The sequence below is a fragment of the Schistocerca cancellata genome, chromosome 5 (genome assembly GCF_023864275.1).
Source record: "Schistocerca cancellata isolate TAMUIC-IGC-003103 chromosome 5, iqSchCanc2.1, whole genome shotgun sequence".
NCBI lineage: Eukaryota > Metazoa > Arthropoda > Insecta > Orthoptera > Acrididae > Schistocerca > Schistocerca cancellata.
Genome location: NC_064630.1, coordinates 675,570,511 through 675,596,844, shown reverse-complemented (window position 1 = coordinate 675,596,844; position 26,334 = coordinate 675,570,511). Strand labels below are relative to the sequence as shown.

At 41.9% G+C, this 26,334-nt stretch overlaps 1 protein-coding gene across 1 annotated transcript in view; it reads right to left on the bottom strand.

Moving 5' to 3' along the window:
• LOC126188758 (nephrin-like) overlaps nucleotides 1–26,334 on the bottom strand; it is a 645,061-nt gene that overhangs the window by 183,524 nt on the left and 435,203 nt on the right. Inside the window, exon 8 of the mRNA XM_049930368.1 lies at nucleotides 7,985–8,129. Within this exon, the coding sequence (XP_049786325.1) occupies nucleotides 7,985–8,129 (145 nt within the window). The remainder of the gene's footprint in view (nucleotides 1–7,984; nucleotides 8,130–26,334) is intronic.

Sequence of the window (26,334 nt, the reverse complement as noted above, 5' to 3'; positions counted from 1 at the left end):
GGGTAATATACAATATGTACAAGGGACAAAGGGAAGAATAAAAGACCAAGAACGAAGTACTCGGATTAAAAAGGGAGTAAGATAGGGACGGAGTTTTTCACCTCTACTGTTCAATTTATACATCGAAGAAGCACTGACGAAAGCGAAAGGAAAGTTCAAGAGCGGAATTAAAATTCAGCGTGAAAGGATATCGATAATAACAATCGCTGATGACATTGCTATCCTCAGTGAAAGTGAAGAAGGATTACACGATCTGGTAAATGGAATGAACAGTCTTAAGAGTACAGAACACGACTGAGAGTGAACTGAAGACAGGTGAAGTGACGTCAAGTAACAAAAATAAGAACAACGAAAAATCATAATTGGTCATCACGAATAAACGATGTTATGGAACTTCGTTACCTAGGCAACAAAATAAACCACGAGATAGAGACGAAGTATGACATAAGAAGTACACTATCACTACCAAAAGGGCATTCGCGGCCAAGAGAAGTCTATTATTATCAAACATACGCCTTGATATGAGGAAAAAATTTCTGAGGGCGTACGTTTTGAACACATTATTGTACGGTTCTTGGTTGGTTGGTTTATTCGGGGGAAGGGACGAAACAGCTATGTCATCGGTCCCATCGGATTAGGGCAGGGTGGGATAGGAAGTCGGCCGGCCCTTTCAAAGGAACCAACCATCCCGGCATCTGCCTGAATCTATTAAGGGAAATCAAGGAAAACCTAAATCAGGATGGCCGGACGCAAGTTTGAGCCGTCGTCCTCCCGAATGCGAGTCCAGTGTGCTAACCACTGCGCCACCTCGCTCAGTGTATGGTTGTGAAACGTTAACGTTAGAAGAACTGGAAAAGAGGAGAGTCAAATCATTTGAGATATGGTGTTACAGAAGCATGTCGAAAACTAGATGGACAGTCGGGGTAAGGGATGAGGAGCTTTTCCAAAAAATCGGCGATGAAAGAAATATATGGAAAACACTGACAAGAGGGACAAGATGGTAGGACATCTGTATAGAGTAAAAACTATGGAGCAAAACATATATTGGAATACCGTCAACAAGTAATTGAGCACGTAGGTTGCAAGTGCTACTTTGAGATGAAGAGATTGGCACAAATGGAATAAGTGGCACGCCACATCAAACCAATCAGAAGACTGATGACTGTAAAAAATTTAATATAAATATTTGTGATATTAAAAATTTACTTCTATTTAATTAATTTTTTAGTTCTGTTTCGCATTTGGTCTGTAAAGTTTTGTGATAGTTGCATCCGACAAACGAGTAACTTCCGTGGTCATAGTAGTCTCAGTAACAAAAATGCTTTGGCTCTTCAATTAGTATCACCTCAAGGCATTCAGTGTTTGCTTCCGTCCTTGATCAGAGATAGTATAACGATTACCCAGAGATAGTACTATTTAGTTATGTTGTTTATTGTACATACTGAGAACGTGACAATCTTACGTGTTTAAATGTGATTTGCTGTACATCTTTTCTAAAATCATTACGAAATGTGCTGTTACTGATAGCTGAAAGTGAAGGTGTTCAGCAGTGTCGAGTCTATCACTTGGACACTGACTATTTTTTGAAATGTTTTGTAATTGTGGATTTCTGGTTTATGAGCAACAATGCCAGATACTTTTTCTTCAACTACTGCCTACTGTCACATTATGGATCTCTCCCACATTCATCCTATTTGTCAAACTATCAAGAGAGCGATTTTACTTGTATTTTACGAAGTAAAGAAGGGTATTGATATCTCCAAATCTAATCTAATATGCTTAACATAGCTCTGTTATCTTCTGTTATACTTTGTCAGGAATCTATACGCCGTAGAAGGCTCGAAAATACTTTCTTAATACTGATGGACAGTTGTGACGAACATAACCAGTCCGACGCTACGACTGATAGTGGAAGTAAGAATGCACAGAAGTCAAGACACGTTCGTAGGATTTGTCGAACTGTAAAAAGCATTCGACAATATGGGGCAAGATGTTCGAAATACTTGTGTGTGATGTCCTTAGGTTGGTTAGGTTTAAGTAGTTCTAAGTTGTAGGGGATTGCTGACCTCAGAAGTTATGTCCCATAGTGCTCAGAACCATTTGAACCATTTTGAACTTGTGAGGTTCCTCCTATGTAAAACAGGTGCTTTCCGCGGTTTTTCTACTAAGAGAAAAGTTCACCGTATCAGGCATCATAGAATAAGCATGTGAATGTTTGAAGGCTTTGTGTCAGGTGACTGCTCTGCCAAAAGGAAGCAACTAAAATGAAGGTTGGAAGGGCGTAAGTTGCAAATGATGGAAAGATAAAACCAAAATCATGACAAAATAAGCAATGATCCTACAAATGAGAATGAAAGACACCGCGACGGTTTCCCGAGGAAAGATATGGGTGGGGAATAAATGGGTTCACATTTGCATGGCTGCAAACAAAGTAATAACCGTGGCAGAAGAAACATTGTGAGGGTTTACATTTGCATGATAAGAGACAATATGACGATTTTGACACAAAGGAACTTGATAGGTGTTGAAATATTCACTGTAATACAAGATGTAATGATCTTGGCAGAAAAAGTATGGGTAAAAAAAGAAAAGGAACAAAGAATGAGACTAAAGAGAATTAACAGTTTAGTATGAGGGTTGAAGTTGATGATACTGAAACATTATGGTCACTGATCAGTAGCGATGGTACCAGATCAACATATAAGTGCTGTAGTAGGGAGGAGTCTGTGATCCCCCCACGCTGACGCCTGGAATTTTGAGAAGGGCAGAATGAGCGTTAAGGTGAACGGTAAGGAAAATAATACAAAATTTGGAAAAACAAATGATCACTTCAGAAAAGCGGTAAATTCATGCTACGTGACGACGATGAGATAATGTTTTCAATGCGAATGCTGTAAGGGTGAAATAACCACGCAGAAAGAAAAGACTGCTCTGAGCAATAACTAAACACAACTAGAAACTTTGCAATAAGAGTTCAATTACATAAAATTAAAATGAATAACGAAACTATGAAAACTGGGTTAAATAACTTTTTTTTAAGTAATAGGAAGTGATTTCAAACAATGCAAACATAATGAAATGTGATGAAAACCCATGCAATATTACTGACAAAGTAGAAGTAAAAGGAGGGTTAAAGAACTGATTTTAGAATGCCAGAAAGTGTTTTCGAGCAGTAAACATTCGTTGAAAAATGAAGGAAAATCGTTCAGTTTTAAGAACAAAGTAAAGATATATAAGGAGAATTTGGAAAAGAATTATATTATGAGCATAGTATCTAATTAAACTTCAGTAAAAGTGTGACATCCTGAATGCCAGTCAGTAAAAGGCATATACAATGTGGATCATGTTAAAAAAAAAAGAAAGAAAGAAACAGCGGTAGTTTGGTAATTATATCCAGCAGGAATAACACGTACAGAAAGAAGCACTTCCTTTAAGAATAAGTGGAGGATGATTAAGGAAGCAAGTATTAAATGGATTTGAATATGTCTTGTAGAAAGGATAGACATGCAGAAGAGACAATTGATGTTAAGAAATGGTGCACAGTTTGTTTTATCAGATGTTTTTCAATATATACGAGGTCACCGAAGGTGAATGGCATTGTAGGTAAGAAATTAGGCGGAAGATATCAACTGATGTGACATTTAAACTGAGTGGAAACACGACGGATTCTAACTGCCTCTCGGAGAATGGCGTCCAGATGTAAAGACAAACAAGCAGAGGAGTGCTAAGATCATATAACCAGGGACGCGCCATTGTACAAGCTGTTTGTAAACAGAAACTGGAAACATTAGTACTGTCAAATGTTGTTTATAAACATATTCTACGTAAGTTTTATAACGTTTCCTGCTTTTTTATGAAATACAAAGCGTGTTTTTTTTAAGTAAGTACCATTCTGAACTAAAAAAGTAGACTTTTCTCAGCAGTACTTTAATCTACTTTTCTACATCATTCCCAGCATTATTGTGCGTGTTTACGTTTTGTGTCAGTATCTGAAACACCCTCTCCAATTGGGAATCCCACTGACTATGAAATACGCTCTGCAATTCGTTTCCTAAGTGCTAAAAACTTGAAGCGGCTGAAATCCATCGTCACAGCAGTTAAGTGTATGGTTGGTTGGTTTGGGGAAGAAGACCAGACAGCGTGGTCATCGGTCTCATCGGATTAGGGAAGGATTGGGAAGGAAGTCGGCCGTGCCCTTTCAGAGGAACCATCCCGGCATTTGCCAGAAGTGATTTAGGGAAATCACGGAAAACCTAAATCAGGATGGCCGGACGCGGGATTGAACCGTCGTCCTCCCGAATGCGAGTCCAGTGTCTAACCACTGCGCCACCCCGCTCGGTGTTAGTTAAGTGTATGGAGAAACCATTATGACCGATGGGATGATCCGGATATCTGTGAGATCGATTAAAGATGGCTGTGCAAATGTGAATGATGAGGAACAGAGTGGGCAACCTTCAGTCATTACTGATAATTTGATGCAGAAAGTTGACGAAACAGTGAGAGAAAACAGAAGCTTTTCCGATTAAAACGTTATGTGATGAGTTTCCACAAATTTCAAGAATAGTTCTGTATGCAATCGTTCCCCAGTCACACAGAAGACTGATGCGAGGATGGTATTCAAACGGTAGTCGTGCGATAGGGTAAGTGCCGCAGATTTGGTGGGAATTATACAGAAACGTAGATTAAAATACGGGTTTCCATTTAAAAATAAAATTGCCAAGATAAGTTTAAATGTGTCATTTTTGTTTTAAAATGATACTTAGCTTATGTGAAGAATATGATTTAATGTAATGAAATAAAAACCAACCAGTGGTATAGAAGGCATTTAATTCCTTTAAGGGTTTCGGGATCTTAGTGCTCTTCTTGAGAAGGTTATGCATATCCTATAACCTTCTGAAGAAGTTCACTAAATACCCGAAACTGTTAAAGAAATTAAATATCTTTTATGCAGCTGGTTGTTTATTACTTCATTGTATACGACTACAGTAGCTGACGACGGATAAAATACAAAATATGGTTTAATGTCTAAAGAGACGTTATTCATTAATTAATTATTTGGTAAGTTGCTAAACATTTGTATGCCATAAAGGTAGACACATAAATCAATTAATAAAATTATACAGTCAGTATGGAGTGCGTAAGAACTCTGTAGTATGTGGTGTCTGAAATACATTTCCTTGCTATATGTGACTGTAGTAAAATTGATGATGCTTGGAATTACCGGAAATGTGGAGCCATGATAACAATATGACAGAGCCGCAGTCACTAAGAAAAAAGACGTCGTTGGAACCAGGACTGGCAGATTTGATAAACGAGAGAGACATGTTAGAACTAAGGATATTGTCCCATCCGCGTATGCTACAAAATAACCACTGTCAGATCGTAAGCACTTGATAAGAGTGTTGTGGCGGACGCCCAGGTGCTGTTATAGAGTACAAGGAGCATAAATACATATCTCGTGTACAATGTAATTAAGTACATGGAGTGTTAATGATTCCCTGATAAAGGCATGTACCTTTGCATTTGTGTTAACGTAAAGCTAAAATGTTAAAGAAAGAAGCCCTTGTGGACGTCTATGGATGTTAAACAACCTGCCGAAAAATGCATGCATATTAAGAAACGGAAAAATAGTTTACTTTTGATGTTTGCATAAATTTGTATTATATGTATGTTTATTGGTATATCTACAGCGAGATCACTTAATGATAAAAATTGTTTAAGGGATATCATGAAGAGATTCGATAACTTTTATTGAAGTTTATAGAAAAACTAAGTTTACGGCATAGGAAGACTTCACGACCATTTGTACAGGCTATACCATAATGCCGTTACTCTGTTATTTTCAAAGTTAGAATTTTGTCTCGAAACAGCCCAGTTCTGAAAAAAAATCTCCGAAGGAGATGATTGAGGTTCCTCCGTTTTGGAATGTATCTTATTTCCCAAATTTTACGGTTTCCTGACCACGGCAGATAGTATTAGTAATTCTCTGTCTTAAGCAGCACTGCATAATACGATGACAGCGAGAAGGAAGGTGGTTTCCATGGAAGTGATGGTGACGGATGGACCATACGGAGCTGTAGTGAATCTCAGGAGTGGGGAGAAATACGCAAGCCTAGAGAGAGACTTTTGTTTGGCAGTGGATGCGGAGGGAAACCAGAAGTATTCTGGTGCGAAACTCAGAACTTCTTTATGGCTAATTTTTATGTTTACAAAAGAACGCTTCGTTATAGCATTCCTCAAATTATTTCAAGGAAATTGGGTATCTGCAAGTCCATTTATAATCAAAGGCAGCCTGCTTACATCTTCTGACGAACCCAGTGCACTAAGAGAACTTCTTCGAGGGTCAACATCTACAAGTGACTGTTAGAAAAGCGGTAAAAGGAAATCCTACCCGCTGGCCTATCAAGATAATCCATGAAAGGATTAGCTCAACTAGCTCAGTTCAGGATGTAAACGTATGGCCAGCTATACTGTACGCCACTTTCTACTGAATCTTGGCTAAAGCGACAAACTTTTAAATTGGTTTCGTATAGCGAGGGGATTTTGCATAGTGAGGAAAATAGAAGAAGCTGTAGGGGAAGACGAGTAATAAACCATATGCACAATAGTCGAGAGGGACCAGTGTGACTTAAAGATAAAGTACGACGTGCGAGGATGAAGGCGGAGGTAAGAAAAGGACGCAGTCTTTTGTCACTCATGTTCACCCTATACATCGAACAAGCAATGACTAAAATAAAAGAAACGTTCAACAGTTGGATTAAAATTCAGCGTGAGAGGATATCAATTATCAGTGTTATTAATGTGTTACGATACTTTATATATTTTGTCCTGAAGTTTTGCAGAGCAGTGTATTCATATGTAGACGTAATTGTAGAGTGGATATCAATAACGGGCTCAGTACCAAAAGACTGATTCCGAGTTACGCAGGTTTTGTTAAGAAAATGTTTTAAGGAAAAAGCCTCAATTTTTTTTTGTTTAATTTTTTACGCTACCTTCCTTTTACCAGTGAAATAAATAATTTATTCTGGAAAACTCAGAACAAGCTACATGTCGTACAGGTATCGGCAAAAACGACATAAGCACCAGTGAAAGAAATTTCAAACATTAATCACTGTCGTTAACAATAATTATTTTACAGACATGTTTTACTCATACGCTTTCCTGCGATAAAATTATTTTTAATCCTCCTTTTAATTTTGTAGAGCACAAAGCAATTTTAAGTGATTAAGTGTTCGAAAAATGTTCTTTCAGCTACTTTCAAGTACGGCGTCATCTGTTCCAAATCCCTTTTCTTTTCAAGTGACAATTTATTTTTGCATTGGTGTGGCTGTAAAACAAAGTTCTTTATTATGTCAGTGGTGGTCCCTTGCTTGAAAATCTCCAGTTTTCAAGTTCGTTAAACACTGTTCTCATTTTGACGACACTAGGTGCATTTTTTTCACTTGAATGCAATTACGTTTGGAAATATTTATTTTCGTTGTGTTAATATGTATATCGGCTGCTTGTTTAAAACCAAAAAGTGCTCATGCAGGAGATAGTGACCACAAATAACTTGTTACGTGTAGTGTTCTCCATAAATTTGGAAGGTTGCTAGCTACTTGACTTTCATCCAGCCTCTTAAGTTTTTCAGTCTGGGCAATATCTCTCTGTCACACTCCGCAAAGAATTACAAAAGCTTTGCGGCAATTATCCCGCTTTAGCTTCACCAATAGGCCGGCACATCCCCTTCATGCTATCTTTCCAGCCTTATACGCACTACTAAAAACGATTATTGCGTTTAGGTCACTTTTCAGGATGTTGGCAACGGCACTTAGCTTGTTTTTTCGCGTCTAACGAAAAATAAATATTTTTTGCCACTTAGGCCGTAATTGATTCCCACTCTACAATGGCACAATGACGCTCAGGTGTGTGTTTCGCACAAAATGCCTCTTTGAAACACATGTGAAACGAGATTTGGTTGAGGAGACAATGCGAGGTGACTCACAGAAGATGTTGAGGCGCCAGGAATCCTCCTCGACGGCGGCGGGCAGCTGCGGGTTCTCGGCGCGGCAGGTGAGCATCTTGTCGTGGTCAGCCGGCGCCGGCGTCAGCTGCAGCCGAGAGATGGTCTCGTTGCCGTCGGACGTCACCTGCAACGACAGGACAACGTAACTCACAGGGCCGTGTTGTGTCCTGGGTCGTGCTGACACCAAGGGGATACGACATCTGGGGAAGCCTTGTGCGGTGACACAGTTCCTACTTTATTTTATGGGGTCTTCTGGAGAGCATACCAGTTGGTATCACATCTCTTACTAATACTTCTGCCGATGTGCGATAATTTGAAATGATGATGTCGTGGTCTTCAGTTTGAAGAACAAAGCAGCTCTTGAAGCTAGTCCAGCCTGTGCAAGACACTTCGTCTCTGTGTGACTGCTAAAGCGTAGATCCATCCGAACCTCCTTACTGTGATCAAGAATTCGTCATTCTTTCCATTTTTACCATCCCTACTCCGCACATACACACACACTACCTTCCATACCAAACTGACGTTTACTTGATGTCTCGTGATGTGCTCTGTGAACCGAATTCTGATTTAAAAATTCCCAAACAAAACCAGATGCCAATAGCTTTGTGTATGATATGAATTATCTTTACCTGAAGGAAATATCTTACCAACTTATTACAAGAAATTAAAAAAACCTAATCTTACAATTTATCATCTAAAAAAAACATTTTCTTACTACAACTTCTTCAGGAAAATGAAGTACTAACAAACGTAATCTGAAAAAAATAGATGGAAAAATCTGACACTTTACTGAGGCACTTCTTACCATAAAATCTTATCTTTCGATGTAGCAAATCGAAATGCTTTAAGTAGGATGAAATTATTTTACATGTACTATGAAAAATGTCGAATTAGATGGGAACTATTAGATACAACCAGAGACAAAATCGTTAAGAAACTGATGAAACTAATTTCGGTAATATGTGGTAATTCATTATTTCATTGCACCATCTGATAGCTCTGTTTATATCATATAGACTCTCAGACTCTATTCTCAGTAACTCACTCTTTGCCCTACCTATCTATTCATAACGAATCCTACTCCCGTTACACCATTTCTGCATCTGTTGATATTATCCTATACTCATCTGATCAGAAAGTCTTGTCTTTTCTATTTCACTTCATTTACTCCCACTTCTTCTATATTCCGACTTGACATTCCCCTTTTCAGATTTTCTTACTTCCCTATCATGTTTAAACCTCTGACATTCCTCTCCCCGTTTCATAGAACGGTGTCCTTGCGTTAGTTATTCAATCTTTTCCTTATGTTCACCTCCCCATTGGGAGTCGATTCCCAAGACTCAAATGTGGGCTAATCAGCACCTTCTCTGAATGATGATATCATAAAAACCTTTTTCAGTACTGTTTACCACTCCTAGTCACTTCCTTTCTTGTTCCACCCTCACACAGACCGAGAGAAGTCACTGTACGAGTCATCATATCTCACATCTTATCTCGTGGTCCGTGCGCGAAGTGTACGTTGGCCTCAGTAGAGCCGATCTACAGTGATCGAACCTATCGGTAACAAATCTAGCAGCGCGGCTCTGAATAGCTTCGATGTCTTCCTTTACTCTGACTTTTTGGGGATCCCGAACACTCGAGCAGTACTCAATAATGTGTTGCCCCATCGTCCTATACGCCGTGTAACAAAAAAGGTGAAACGGTGTACCTAAAACGGAGTTATCCACAAATAGAAAGCTATTAGCCTATGCGTGGGTAATTTATACTGATATTAACTTTCTTGTTTATTTAATAATAAATATATGTATTTACAACTGAAGAGGAATTTCATTAATGTAATGCGAAACGAGCAAGAAAGAGCAAAGTAGTTGTTTTGACGAGCGATTGCTGTTCCGGTTCGTACAATATGTTAAAATAAAAATAATTGTGACATGCAAATATAATAGTATGCGATAGAAATAATGTGTAATGTGCTTCGTAGACGTATTTGAATATCTTGAAGGTTGTTTGTAAACGAATGATGGTCAGGTATATGGATATTAATTTGACTACACAAGTGTGTCACGTGACAGAACGCTGGACAGAGATGCAAGGCAGATAGTCGCGGTCGTTTTGCTAGAGGGAGACGTGCGGGTAAGGTTGGCTGGAACAGTCTGCGGCCCGCAAGCGTTTGGATTTCGAGGTAGAGGTGATGATGATGTTTGGTTTGTGAGGCGCTCAACTGCGTGGTTATCAGCGCCCGTACAATTTCCCAACCTTTGCTCAGTCCAATTTCGCCACTTTCCTGGATGGTGATGAAATGATGAGGACAACACAAACACCCAGTCATCTCGAGGCAGGTGAAAATCCCTGACCCCGCCGGGAATCGAACCCGGGACCCCGGGATGTTGACCCTCGAAGAAGTTCTCTTAGTGCACTGGGTTCGTCAGAAGATGTAAGCAGGCTGCCTTTGATTATAAATGGACATGCAGATACCCAATTTCCTTGAAATAATTTGAGGAATGCTATAACGAAGCGTTCTTTTGTAAACATAAAAATTAGCAATAAAGAAGTTCTGAGTTTCGCACCAGAATACTTTTGGTTTCCCTCCGCATCCACTGCCAAACAAAAGTCACACTCTAGGCTTGCGTATTTCTCCCCACTCCTGAGATTCACTACAGCTCCGTATGGTCCATCCGTCACCATCACTTGCATGGAAACCACCCTCGTTCTCGCTGCCATCGTATTATGCAGTGCTGCTTAAGACAGAGAATTACTAATACTATCTGCCGTTGTCAGGTAACCGTAAAACTTGGGAAATTAGATACATTCCAAAACGGAGGAACCTCGATCATCTCCTTCGGAGATTTTTTTTCAGAACTGGGCTTTTTCGAGACAAAATTCTAACTTTGAAAATAACAGAGTAACGGCATTATGGTATAGCTCGGGAAGCGAGAACGCTACCGCGAGACCACGAGCGGCGGACGATTTCGAGGTAGCAATATGCCTATAGCATTATTCGGAAGTTAGTCTTCGGTTTCTGAGCTTGCGAGCTGAGAATCTGAAGTGTGAACGTAGTGTAACTTACAGCGACCGCTATGTAGTGAACTGTTTATTCGCTTGCAACTGCTCTGCTACAACTACCCCTTTGAGATGCTGATTGTACCATTGTGTATATTATGTGTAGGACCCCATTCACAGCAAAGCAATTTTCTGTTAATAAAGCAACAGTGTAATTCAAACGATTGCTAAACGTACATCAACAGCACGAAGGATCATAGCCTTAATTCGCGATTTCAATACTCAATTTACTTTTGTCTTGTGTATCATTACTTCCGTAATAGATCTCTTAGGCCACCTTAATAATCGTTATTCACTTATGTAACAGCATAAAGCAACGGTGTGCAACGAAACGCCTGTGCATGCCAGCCTTTTAACAGCTTCTACACTCTCCCCATGCTGGATTAGTTTCAGAAAAAGATACCGCTAGTTGAAACTAGAGTTCCTGTCGTCTCCTCTGTAGATGAGTTACTCTACACCAAAATTCTCCTCCACCCTCAGAAAAAGATTATTCCTGATTATCAACCAGACGTGCTCACTCCATTTAATATCGCTTCGCAAAGTTACGCATCGATATTTAATCCATGTGACTGTGTCAAGCAGCTCATTATTGTATTAGATCATTAAAGGATTGTTTCTCCTAAATTTCCCTTCGTTTCTCTAAATTTGGAACAAGCTGCTATTCACAACACCACCTAGAAACTTTGTCTACGTCACCCTACAGTCTCTCAAGCACGACACCTTCTCGTACAGCGCAGCGTCATCAGCAAACAGCCGTAAATTGTTGTTTATCCTTGCCGCCAGATCATTTGTGTGTATACAGAAAAAGAGGGATCTCATCGTAATTCTGTGTTGCGCTCCTGATGGCACCCTTGTCGCTGTTGAACATACACCTATTGCTTAAGAAGTCCTCGAGCCACTGACATGTCTGGGAACGTATTCCGCGTGCTCGGACCTTCATGAGCAATCTGCAGTGGGTCTCGGAAATCTAGGAATATGGAATCTGCCTGTTACCCTTCTACCCATCGTTTATAGGAAATCCTGCGATAAACAAGCAAGCATGTCCTCACGAGTGACGCTTCCTAAACCCTTGCTGATTTGTGGGCATTAGCTTTTCTGACGAGGATATTTATTATATTCGTTCTCAGAATGTGTTCAAGAACTCTCCAGCAAAACAATGTTAAGGACATTAGTCTGTAATTTAGCAGGTCCGTTGTTTTGCCCTTTTGGATACAGGAGGCATCAGCGCTTATTTTCAGTCGCTTGGGACTTTGCACTGGTCGAAAGATTCGCGATAAAAACTAGCTATGTAAGGGGCCAATGCCAAAGAGTACTTCCTGTAAAACCGAAGTGTGGTTCCATCGGGGTATGGGGCATTATTTTTTTCAACTCTTTGAGTTGCTTTCGTATGCCAAGGATAACTATTGCTAACAAGTCCTCCATGCAGGAGTCAGTTGCCGCACTAGACTGGTCAACAGGTGACTGTATAGAAGGCAATTTTTAGCGATTTTTCGTACGACCAGAATTGACCAGGTTCTCAGCAAGATCTTTCGCTAAGATGACAGTGGAACTTATACGCTTTGCGCACGGAGCGTCGTACGCACGCATGAACTTCTATTAACGTTTGCCTACCGACATTTGAGCGTTCTTATCTGACAGTACAACAAAATCTGTTTCCTCATCATCTGTCGAATCTGTTTAGGAAACCACCAACGTTCTTTTCCATACTTAATCCACTTACTGGAAACATACGTTTCCACAGTGCGATTTAAAATCAGTTTAACCTTTGCCAATAATTTCTCTACGTCCGTCGTACTGGAACTAAATGGTGTCTGTTTATTGTTTGAATGAGATTCTAATAATTGCTTCTCTGGGATTTTTAGCATAAATACTCTCTTGGCCTAACCATCGTCGCTTTGTTGATAGCGTGATTGCTGATACCTGTCTCTATTCTAAAACTGTCTACCATTTGTTGATAGCGTGATTGCTGATACCTGTCTCTATTCTAAAACTGTCTACAAGATTGGTACTACCTGCGCCGAATCCATAGACGTCACAGTATGTACTCAGTGAAGTCACCTCCAACCAATACTGCATGACCTGGGAATTTTTGCATTACCGAACCTTGACGTTCTTTGAATGATTCTAAAAGTGTTACGGCGGAATCAAGTTACCAGTAAAAACATCGCATAATTAATGTAAATTCACCTAAAGCCTCCTAATTGTGATCAGATAAATTCACAACCAGACCCAGTTTAGATTTCGGTACAAACATTGGTTGTGAGTGAGAAGAGATTTAATTCATTGGATAAGTTGAAAATTTCACTATAACCTCGGACTCGTGCATCCTAGGCGAATTATGTAACCACTTCGTATCGCAACTGCACAGACTATTCTAGCACGCCTACCGTGAGACACACATTCGCAACTTACCCACACACTTCTAGCGTAATGCCATTGTCCGTTAATCTCATTACTCGCGGCATTTTGCCGATTCCAGTAAGACTACAAGCCTGGTGTGCTTCGGGACTGAAGAGATCATTGGCCGTCCTCGTCTTAATTATGTAGCTGTGGTATCTGTTCCTTCGGACATGTCCGAAAGAATAGACCTGTGGCACATATGTATATAAATATTTCGCAGCTTTCTCCTTCGGATTTCAACCAGTTCTCGCTCGGTTCAGAGGGTAATTTGAGCACGACATCCGACCCGGAGGACAGTAAGTGTGGGCAGTTTTAAACGAAGGTTACGGCGAATGAGCAACTATACTCGCTGGATGAAAACATCTCGGCCGAATCTCCCCTCATTCCCCACCCCACCCCACCGCCAAATCCCCGCCCGTCTTTTCCCTCTCTCACTGCACGACCGGTACCTAGAAACGGCGCGCCTCTTTTATCAACAAACAGCACACTGCTGCAACGTAAACATCAAGAAGCTGGGGCACAACAGCACCGAGGTATTTACGTTGGTTCGACTAATTGCAGGGGATAATTGGCACAGTAACGCAGTAATTTCACAAGAAAAAACATGCAACACTTTGTTAGCAGATAGAAGCAAGGACTTCAGCGAGGGACAACGATTTGTAAATTTCTTCAGACGATAAAGGAGACCTTCTATGGAAGCTGGATGTGAGGAAGATACAGAAAACAAGCTTGTACTGAGACCGCCTCGTTAGTGGCATCAGTATCTCTTGCTTACTTTATCAGTTAACCGTTGAAATGTGCAAAATCCCTGTTTCTCAGCTTTGAGTAAATTTCGCAAACTTCGCTTCCCATATTAATGTACCGGGTGATCAAAAAGTTAGTATAAATTTGAAAACTTAATAAACGACGGAATAATGCAGATAGAGAGGTAAAAATTGACACACATGCTTGAAATGGCGTGGGGTTTTATTAGAACAAAAAAAACAAATTTCACAAAATATCCGACACATGCTTCCGAACAGCAAAACGTCAGTGACTGCGCATGACAATTGTGTAGATAAGGAGCTGTAATGAAAGAGAGAATCAGATGCGCCGGCCGTCGCAGCATGCTAACGTTACCTGAAAAGGCGCTTTTAGTGAAGCTGTATTATCAGAATGGGGAATGTGCTAGTTCAGCGTTACGATCCTGTCGCCATAGGAAGGGGATTCGAACGGGTAAAGATCCGCTGACAAATGCAGTTGTGGGGAGAATGATTTCGAGTTGTTTAGACGATAGACCCCGTAGTGGGCGATCGAGCACAAGGCGTAATGCTGCTGAGACAGTTCAGGAAGAAATGGAGACGGTAGCGGGTTCGTCTGTGCACGGGGAAGTCAGCGCTCGTCCAGTCGCACCGGCATTCCATACACTACAGTTTGGTTGGCACTGAGGCGTACCCTCCGATGCTATACGTACAATCCAATGGCATCATGAACTGTTACCTGGCGATATAGTGAAGCGGAGGGCATTTGTGGTGTGGGTGCTTCAACAGATGGCGGAAGATGACGATTGGTTGAGTAACGTATTGTGGACCGACGAAGCTCATTTCACGCTCAGAGGGTCTGTCAACGCCCACAACTGCAGAATTTGGGCTACCGAAAATCCTAGAACTGTCGTGGAAACTCCATTGCACGACGAGAAAGTCACGGTACGAGATGGATTTACCACGTCTACCGATATCGGGCCTTTTTTCTTCGAGGATATACGTGTTCTGGTATTGTAAATGCTACCGTGACGGGTGAGAGGTACGCCGATATGTTACAGAATCGCATCATCCCCAGCCTGGCAGATAAACATCTGCTGGAACGTACCATGTTTATGCAGGATGGCGCTCCACCCCTGATTGCTAGACGCGTAAAAGGTCTCTTGTGCGCGGCGTTTGGTGATGATCGTATGCTCAGCCGCCACTTTCTCATGCTTGGCCTCCCAGGTTCCCAGATCTCAGTCCGTGCGATTCTTGGCTTTGGGGTTACCTAAAGTCGCAAGTGTATCGTGATCGACCGACATCTCTAGGGATGCTGAAAGACAACATCCGACGCCAATGCCTCACCATAACTCCGGACATGCTTTACAGTGCTGTTCACAACATTATTCCTCGACTACAGCTATTTTTGGGGAATGATGGTGGACATATTTAGCATTTCCTGTAAAGAACATCATCTTTGCTTTGCCTTACTTTGTTATGCTAATTATTACTATTCTGATCAGATGAAGCGCCATCTGTCGGACATTTTTTGAACTTTAGTTTTTTCTTTTATTCTAATAAAACCCCATGTCATTCCAAGCATGTGTGTCAATTAGTACCTCTCTATGTACATTATCCTGTGATTTATTCAGTTTTCCAATTTATACTGACTTTTTGATCACCCGGCACGTACAGTTTATTTCAACGTAAACATGACCTTTTTCTGGGTGCCACAGAACGGCGTCCTTCAGCTGTCCATATTTTGCAGTTCATGGCTTATATAAAAGCCAGATTACGTGAAATTATGCTATATATTTCGACAAAAACAGAAACGTCTTACCCAGTTGCTATGCTGCTACTTGGCATTTACTGTCAACGCAGTATTTCAGCTGGAGAAAGTAAGAATTTCTCGGAATGCATGGCCTCCCACCAAAACACATCAGGTCAAGTAAGTGATAGGTCGACTGTTAATTCTGTTTAATACATTATCTTCGGGCTCCCACACCTATATTTTGTACATATAGATGGATTAAAGGTATATTGTTACCTGTCCATATTTCACGGCAGTGCAAAATAAAAACTTATTTTTACTGTTTATAATGCTCAGATATGCGCTGTCAAAAAGGTGACAAATGCAACTGCTGGGCATGTTTCCAAGTAATTGTATCAGTTCTTACGTCAGTTTATGGAGTTTGTTCTTTTCGTATAGCTACTTGTGCAGCACCAAAGAAAAACCACAATTTTAAGATAAGTATCATTCGAATGCTCTTACGATTACTGCACATGTATCACCTTGGGCATACATTCTACTGATGTTATTACTTGTCCTTTGAAAAGCAAGTGTTTAGTGGGCGGGAGAGTTCCGAATTTAAACTATAACATACCACATGAACGGTTGTGAAAAATACCTAACACCGAAGATGTTTGGAAGGTCTGTAGATCTAGTAATAAAACACTTGATTAACTTAATCCTCCAGCCGATCCCCATCCTTGCAGCAAAAGTAGACTGTGTAGTTGTGTCTTTATCCAGTCCATTTAACTCTATTTTCTACGACAAAAGAAGCAGTACAAGTGAACAAACAGTTTACCACGTGGCATTTTTTGTGGTCCCTAGAAAATATAGTTTACCATTTACTAAAATATAGTGCGGTCCGTTTGAGATGTCAGAAAAGTGTAACGTTATACTCATTGATCAAATGTATATACCTCTGAGCAATTTTCTGTAATATACGTGAAAATGATGGCAGTTAACAATGAGTGAGGCAAGCCAACAGCGCTTAGTAGTCAGAAACACACTGTACGGCGGTGGAAGAAGTTAGCGCACGTTCAGTGTGTCTCGACTCTTACGTGAAAATGGTCGTTACGCCACAACAACGTGCTCAACGTGTCGTATGGTACACTATTACGTATCCTCACCGTATTCAGCGAACGAAAGCACTGATGCAGTTGAATTACGCACCTCGGGTCCAATATCTTATGAAGACATGTGAGAGGCAACAAGCTTAAGATCGATTGTCAACTCGATGGATTTTCACGGTAGAAGCCACATTTTGTGTGAGCGGCCAAGACAAGAATAACTGCATTATTTTTTGGAACCGAAAATTCACATGCCTCACACAAAGTAGTAACAGCCAGCCCCGAAGTGAATGTATAGTGTGGAGTAACCCAGTGGAAAGTCTTCAGGCCATTTTTACACTAGGAGGAGACTGTTTCTACCGTCAGTAGGTGGTAGTCCCTCAGTTACAGCAAGATAGGATACTGGACACCATTATCTGTCAATAAGACGACGCTCCACCACTCCGGGTTCTTACAGAATGGTAAATAAACCAGATATTCAACGATGGCTGGTGTGATCGTGGTAGATCTATCCCACTGTCTCCTAAAAACCCCAACCTAACGTCTACTGATTTGTGTGTGTGTGTGTGTGTGTGTGTGTGTGTGCGTGTGTGTGTGGTGGGGGGGGGGGCGGGACTACGTCAGGTCAACAGTGTACGCACAAAGACCACACAGTCCGCCCGATCTATGGAGGCAGACGTCCGCCCCCGGTAGCTGAGTGGTCAGCGCGACAGAATCTCAATCCTAAGAGCCTGGGTTCGATTCCCGGCTGGGTCGGAGATTTTCTCCACTGAGGGACTGGGTGTTGTGCTGTTCTCATCACCATCATTTCATCCCCATCGAGCCGCAAGTCTCCGAAGTGGCGTCAAATCGAAAGACTTGCACCCGAAGAACGGTCTACCTGACGTGAGGCCCTAGTCACAGGACACTTCCATGGATGCAGACTACACCCGCCTTTCAGCAAATCACTCCAGAAATGTTGAATGATATGTGCCACATTGGCAATGTCTGACATGCTGAAGCACAAGTTTCAGACACAGACTCTAGTCTCTTCTATACACGTGTATAAAATGAACAAGCCATAAGTTTGTGCACTGGTATATAGGGTGAATATAAAGAAAACCGACGAACTGCAAGGACGGATTCCTGATTGAAATTGGGACAAAAAGGTCCGAAAATGGACGGTGTGCGTGAAACAGCAAGAAATCGTTCCGAACACAGTACAGAGCTGCATCGCATCCACGTCACAAGAGATGTTCAAAATAGCATCCATTATAGCGGTGGTCACATACTATACACATAGTCGTACTTTGGCTTACATGGGTTGGGGGGAATTTTGGGAAAGTGTAAAGAGGAGACGGCTGTAACGTTACCTTGACTAGCAGTAACAACTGTTGCTATGAATCCAGCAGTGGACGAGTGTACAACCTGTTAAACGGCTCGTCTGAACAGGGGTTTCGTTGCACAGCGTTCCTTTATGTCCTTACTAACATAACGGAATAACTGTTACGGCTTGAAGTCAAGAGCTGGCACGCCAGTCGGGAACGAAAGATAGGCTGTGAGACGACGTCAGCCAGTCACACGCTGACCGACCCCTCTCCAGGACGACAACGCGACAGCAGCTATACCTGGGTGAAGAGGACATAAGCGCCGCGCCCGACTGGTCGGGACCCAGTTTAAGAGTATCTTCAAGACTAGCGACCTGCGTAGAGGCGCCAACTCCAGTTAATTCGCTTGTACTTGTTTGTGCTGAAGAATATTACTTATTTGCATGTCGCCCTTTGGTTGCGACACTTCTGTGTAATAGTCAGACTTAAGTATTGTAATCTTTTTCTTTTTTAATAAAACTCATTAATACGATTCTCTTGAATGTGGTCTAGCGATCCAAGAAAGGAGGCTTCCTACACCCCACTTTGACGACTGGGCTGGATTCAACATTTGGCGACAAGAGGTCAATAGATCTCATAACGGAAACTCAGTGCCTGGCTGCCACAGTTTTTTGTGGGGTTTTGTATTTGGCTGGAGCTTTAATACTCCTTGTCTTTCGTTTGCGGTGCTTCATATACGATGACGATCCGTCGGTTTGGGGAGGGAGAAATGTTATGGCGTAAAGTCAGCGCCAGCACACCAGTCGGGAACGGCAGAGAAGAGACGGCTGTGAGAAGAAGTTAGCCAGTCGCACACTGACCGGCCCGTAAGTGAAGATGACATCAGCGCCGCTCCCGACTGGTCGCGGCCCAGTTGAAGAGTAGTTTCTGGACTAGCGACTTGCATAGAAGCGTCAACTCCAGTTAATTCGCCTGTACTTGTTTATACTGAAGAACATTGCTTACTTTGCATGTCTCCCTTTGCTTGGGAAACTCCTGTTTAATAGTCGAAGTTAAGTATTGTAATCTTAACCTTATGTAATAAAACTCATTAATACGATTTGTTTGAATGTTGTCTAGCGATCCGAGAAAGGAGGTTTCCTATATACCTCAGATTTGACAACTAGGCTGGATTTATCAATAACGGTTATTAAGGTGGCCTAAGAAATCTTCGTCGGAGATAATGATTCATAAGACAAAAGGAAATTAAACAGTTACAATACGAAGTGGTTCAATCAGCATCTGGAGTAGTTCTAACAGAGGAGTTCCATGCAAATACATAGTTCACTACACCACAGCCACTGTATGCTGCACTACGTTCACGGTTCAGATTCTCAACTCGCCAAGTGATAAACCGGAGACTAAATGCCAAATAGTTCTGAAGGCATATTGTTACCTCAGAACTCAAACGCGTGCGGACTCCAGACCTTTATTGCCCACCCTACCTGTAAGGCTTCCACCGCCCAAAGGGCAGTGATTATGTCCAGGGCTTTGTCACGTGACAATTATTTCTATCACATTATGGTATATTTTTTGTTACAATTATTTTTACTTTAATACATTGCACGAAACGGAACAGCAATCGCTCGTCAGTCCTTTCTTGCCCGTTTTGCGTTCCATCATTCAAATGCCTCTATAATTCTTATGAGATAAATTTGTTATTAAATGAACATAGAAAATTTCATACCAGCACAAATGACCCAGACATAGGCTAATAGCTTTATGTATTTCACCTATTACGGTACAAGGCGTATAAAAAGCTATGGCGATTCGTTATTGAGTACTGCAGGAGTGTTCGGGATCCCCTCGGGGTCGGATTAAAGTAAGTCATCGAAGCTATTCACAGACGTGCTGTACATTTGTTAACCATAGATTCGATCGCTGTAGATCGATTCTTCTGACACCACCGTACATTTCGCGCACGGACGACTATATAAGATGAGAGGTACGGGGGCTCGTACAGAGGCTTCTCTCATTCTATTTGCGAGTGGAACACAAAAGGACGTGACTACTAGTGGTAGACGATACGGAAAAAGGTCTTGATAACCTCTCCATTGACAAAAGATGCCAAACTAGGCTACATTTGGCTCTTCAGAAGGGGACTCCCAATGGATAAGTGAGTACAAGGAAAGGACTGAATAACCAACGATGGAGTAACGTTCTAAGTGTCGTGGAGTGGAACATGAGAAGTGTGAACACAGTAGGGAAGTAAGAAAATCTGAAAAGGGACTTGACAAGTCTAAATTTGCATGTAGTGGGAGTCAGTGAAGTGAAAGGGAAAGAACATAAGAGTATCTGGTCAGATGAGTGTAAGGTAATATCAACAGCAGCAGCAAATGGTGTAACCAGAGTAAGATTCCTTATGAATAGAAAGGTATGGCAGGGAGTGGGTAACTGTGAGTAGTTCAGTGATATGATTGTTCCCAACAGAATCGACAGCAAACCAACACCGACAGCCATAGTTCAGGTATATACCTTTCAGACAGAACGTTATGACCACCTGCCTAGTAGCCTAGATCTCAACCTTTCCACGGATAACAGCGGTAACGCGTTGTGGCGTGGAAGTAATGAGGTGTTGGTAGGTAGCTGGAGGGAGTTGGCCCAACATTTTCACAAAAAAATCACCTAATCCCAGAAATTCTGGGAAGGAGGCAACGAGCTGTCCCATCACTTTCAATCACATCCAAGATGTGTTCGATTGGGTTCAGATATGGCGAGTTGGAGGCCCAGCACATCAACTGGAACTCGTCGCTGTGTCCCGCGAACAACTCAGTCACACTCTAGCCTTGTGATACGGTGTATTACCTTATCAAAAATATCACTGTTGTCGGGTAGCATGGTATTCAAGAACGGTTGCACTTGGTCTGCGACCAGTGTACAATATTCCTTGGCCATCGTGATGCCCTGCACGATCTCCAACTGGCCCACGGATGACAGCGTGCTTGTTCCCCAGAGCATACTCGAAACGCCGCAAACTTTTCTCCTTCCTGGAGTACGGGTGGTAGGGAGCTGCTCCCTGGGGGACGACGGTCTACAACCTCCAATCGGAGTGTTGAAAAAGTTATCTAGATGCATTAGACCGTGCAACTTCCTGCCACCGCGCGACGTACAGTACCGATGGTCACGTGCCCATTCCAGGGTTACATGCCGATGTAATGGTGTTAACAATGCCACATGAACGGGAGTGTTCCGTGCACTGTGTGATCAGACACGTTTGTTCTCTGCCCAGCATTAAAGCTGATGTTAGTTACGCCAGCATTCACGACATGTCCTGTTTTACCAGTTTGCCCAGCCTACTGCGTTCTGTACCTATAATGAAGGGGTGCCGCCCAACCCCACAACATCAGGATTTGTTACTAAAATGTAAACTTTCACGGCCGGAAATATCATGTCCATTATAATTGTCCGGACTGTTATGCAGTGGTCGGTTGATGAATTCTGTGGTGATTCCCAACGTTTCGTCTCCGACTGCGGGAGACATCTGGCTCGCTACTGTCAGTGTGTGTGTTGGACCTTCCATCAAGCTATGGACCCCCTTGAAGATGTCTCCCGCAGTCGGAGACGAAACGTTGGGAATCACCACAGAATTCATCAACCGACCACGGCATAACAGCCTGGATAATTATAATGGACATCAGGATTTGTTTCACCTATGTTTTGCTACGTGTTGAATACTCTCACCACAGCACTCCTCGAACAAGCGACTAGTCGTGCTGTTTCTGAAATGCTCATGCCGAGCCTCTGGACCGTCAAAATCTACCCTTGGTCAAACTCAGGTAGATCGCACGCATTACCATTTCTACATACAGACAACACTCTCACTGGGTTGTGGATTTACTCTGCCCGGGGACTGGTGATTGTGTTGCCCTCATCATTTCATCATCATCATCATGAATCGCTATAGTGAATAGATTGTACCGCATAAAAAGTTGGATTGTGTAAAAATTGAGACTTCGTGTGGCGCTAATGGCCGCTCAGTTGAGCGCCTTACAGACCAATCATCATCATCAACAACACTCTCACTGATACAACATGCACCGTGCACTTGTCTGACTAGTACTCATTCCTCGTCAGGTAAGGCTGCTATTGGCTGGATTGGTTTATATCGACAGTAGGACGGTGGTCATAATGTTCTGGCTGATCAGTGTATATGTCGACGTCGCAAGCACAAGAGGTAGAAAAACTATTGAGGATAATGAATGGGAAGTTCAGCAAGTAAAGAGAAAAGGAAGAGCTATTAGTCATCGGGTATTGGAATGATATTAAGGGGAAGGAGTAGAAGAAAGATTTGCGGGACAATATGGACCCAGTAGTAGAAATGAGAGAGAAGAAAGACTAATTGAGTTTTGCAATAAATTACAGCTAGTAATAGCGAATGATCTGTTCAAAAACTTATGGAGGGGAGCTATACTTGGAAAAGGCCGAGAGATACGGGAAGATTACAATTAGATTAAATCATGGTCAGGCAGAAATCCCGAAAATGTAATGGATTGTAAGGCATATTCACAAGCAGATATAGACTCAGATTACAATTTAGTAGTTATGAAGAGTAGGCTGAATTTTAAGTCACTAGTCATAAGAATCAATGCGGAAAAAGAGTGTTACTGAAGTAATAAAGAATGAAGAGATAGGCTTGAAGTTCTCGGAGATTGTAGACACTGCGGTAAGGAAAAGCTCAGTAGGATCTCTAGTTGAAGAGGAATGGACATCTCTAAAAAGAGCAGTCATAGAAGTTGCAAATAAAAACGTAAGAACAAAGAGGCAACTGAGAATGAACTATGGAAACTGAGGAACAAAATAGATGGGAAGTGCAGGGAAGCTAAGGTAAAATGGCTACTTGAAAACTGTGAAGTCGTCCAAAAATTATGATTCTCGGAAGGATTGATTGAGCATATAGGAAAGTCGAAACAATCTTCGGTAATATTAAAAGCAGAAGTTGTAACATTAAGAGCACAATGGCAATTCCACTATTAAATAGAGAGGATAGAGGAGATAGGTGGAAAGAGTACACTGAAGGCCTCTATAATTTGCATTCTTGGCTGGTGAAATGAGGGAAGGAAAAAAGGTGTCGATATAGAAGAGATAAGTGGTCCAGTTTTAAAATCAAAATTTAAAAGCTGGATAACATTCCGTCCGAATTTGTAACCCCATTGGGAGGGGGGGCGTGAGGGAATGGCTACTAAACGACTATTTATGTTGGTATGTATGTATGATTCTAGCGATATACCACCTGAATTACGGAAAACAACATCATCCGCAAAATTCTAAAGATCTTAAGAACCGATAAGTTCGGGGAATAAACACACAGTCAGCTTAAAATCTCACGCACCAAAACTGCTGACAACAACAATATGTAAAAGAAAATTGAGGATGTGTTAGACGATGAGCAGTTTAGCTGTCGGAAAAGTAAAATACACCTGGTAGGCAATTCTGACGTCGCTGATGATAGTCGAAGCAAGACTAAAGAGTAGTCAAGGCACGTTGATAAGTTTTGTCGAAATGGAGAAAGCGTTCGACAATGTACAACGGGGCAAGATATTTCAAGTTCTCAGAAAAATATGGTAAGCTACAGGAAAAAACGTTTTACAACCATTATGTACAACAGCCAAGAGCGGACTGTAAGAGTGGAGGATAAAAAAAAAATGGTTCAAATGGCTCTGAGCAGTATGGGACTTAACTGCTGTGGTCATCGGTTCCCTAGAACTTAGAACTACTTAAACCTAACTAACCTAAGGACATCACACACATCCATGCCCGAGGCAGGATTCGAACATGCGTCCGTAGCAGTCGCGCGGTTTATCCTCAGTGGAAGTGTTTAACGACTACGGGATCTGATCAATATAACGACCAGTCTAATGAGTGGGGAATGTGGACAGAGGGTAAATCGAGAAAAGATGAAACTAATGAGAAGTAACAGAAATAAGAGCAACGAAAAATTTTACATCGTAATTCGTGAATTTGTGATCACAAAGTAAATGAAGGTAAGGTATTTTGCTACCTAGGCAAGAAAATAACCCGTGACGAAGGAAGAATAACTAAAAAATCAGAGTAGCAGTGGCAAAAAGAGCATTCCTGGCCAAGAGAAGTATACTAGTGTCAGACATAAACCTTAATATGAGGAAAAGAATTCTGAGAATTGACGTTCAGAGCACAGCTTTGTTCTGCAGTGAAATGTGGACTGTAGGAAAACCGGAAAAGAGGAGAATCGAAGGATTTTAAATGTGATGCTACAGAATGATGTTGAAAATTAAGTGGACTGATAACGTAAGGAATGAGGAGGTTCTCCGGAGAATCGGCGAGGAAAGGAAAACACTGACAAGAAGAAGGGACTTGTTGGTAGGACATCAGTTAAGTCAAGACGGAGTAACGTCCGTGTTATTAGAGGAAGCTGTAGCCCGTGAAGACTGTAGAGGTAAAGAGGGACTGGAATAAATCCGGCAAGTAATTGAGGAAACTGGTTACAAGAGCTACTCCGAGATGAAGGGATTGGCATAAGCGGGCTGCATCAAACCAGTCAGAAGGCTGTCGACTATTGTTGAGCCTGTCTGTTGACCTGCCACCTCCTATCTGTATCGCCTGGCGCTCTGTCCAAGAGCTGTTTCCTCGGTATCCACTCCCATTTATGTTTCTCACAAAATCTCGATGTGGTCTCCGTCATGTTCTCAGAAACACAAGTGCTGGATTCTGGGCGATCCTGAGCTGGTATCCAGAGTCGCAGTTGATTCACCGTGACCTTCATCTCGAAGGATTCATTTATCACACTGTCCCAATATCTCGTGTTGTGTGTCACTATCTTGGTATCACTAAATTCCATCGAGTAAAACGATTTCTATGCAGTGCTCCGCTATTACTGATTTGATTGGGTGTGTAAGTCTGGTACGTCTCTGTGTTCTTTACACCTAATGTCCACCGTCCTAGTGTTCTGGCCGATTTATGACACCCCACACTGGTATAGTAATTAGTAAATACCTTGCTTCTGCAGCCCCATATCATCCCAGCAGTGCCACAATTTTATTTGGTGCGCAAAATACATTTTTGATGCTGTGTTTTAAGAGCATTCTGCTGATTTTGGCCGAGATCGGTACAGAGTATGCCAGATATGCCATCTTCCTCGTCTCCTTTTAGTCCTTTTCTAGTCGCTCTGGATGAGTAGCAAGAAAAAGTACCTTGTGAACATCTCTGGAAGAATATTCATTTTCGCAGAATAGCGATTGTAAGTGTTCCATTCCCGCCGCCAAACTGTGGGGATCTAAAAGGGTCTGTGCCTGACCGATTAGAGTTTTGAGTACTCCTTTCCTCTATGGCAGATGGTGGCAACTGTTAGCTTGCACATATAAGTCGGTGTGTGCAGGTTTGCGGTGCACACTAGGTCGAAAAGGGGCCATCTGTTGTGGGATGTGAGTGGTCTATCCTTATCCACTTCCACGAAGAATTTTATATTATGGTGGCATAAATTCAAATTTTCCACGCCTTGGGCCAGATAGCAAATATGTCATCCACGCACCCAAGAATGCGTTTGGATTGAAATGCTACTGATGGAAGTGCCTCTTCTTTAAATCTTTCCGGAATAGGTTGCCCATCTCCTCCCATTCTGTTTACTCCAAATGTTAACCCCACATAGGAATTACATGGTGACTGACCGAGTTTGGGAGAGCCCCTTCGATCTTTTCTCCAATAAGATAGAATGAGTCATTCAGTGCAACCCGAATGTACAGGGAGACTACCGCAAACTTGACTATAATGTCAGATTTCGCGACATGTAGCTGTCTACGGGGTTGTAAGAAGTCCTCTGAGTCCCGAATATGGGGTACACATTTACCCACATATGATGAAATCATCTTCTTCGGATAAGCAGCTGTGAGGTAGGCAGTTGCGCACATGTTGCTGGCAATGGATAGCAGAGGTACCTCATCTTTGTAAACTTTGGGCCATTCATACGGTGTGG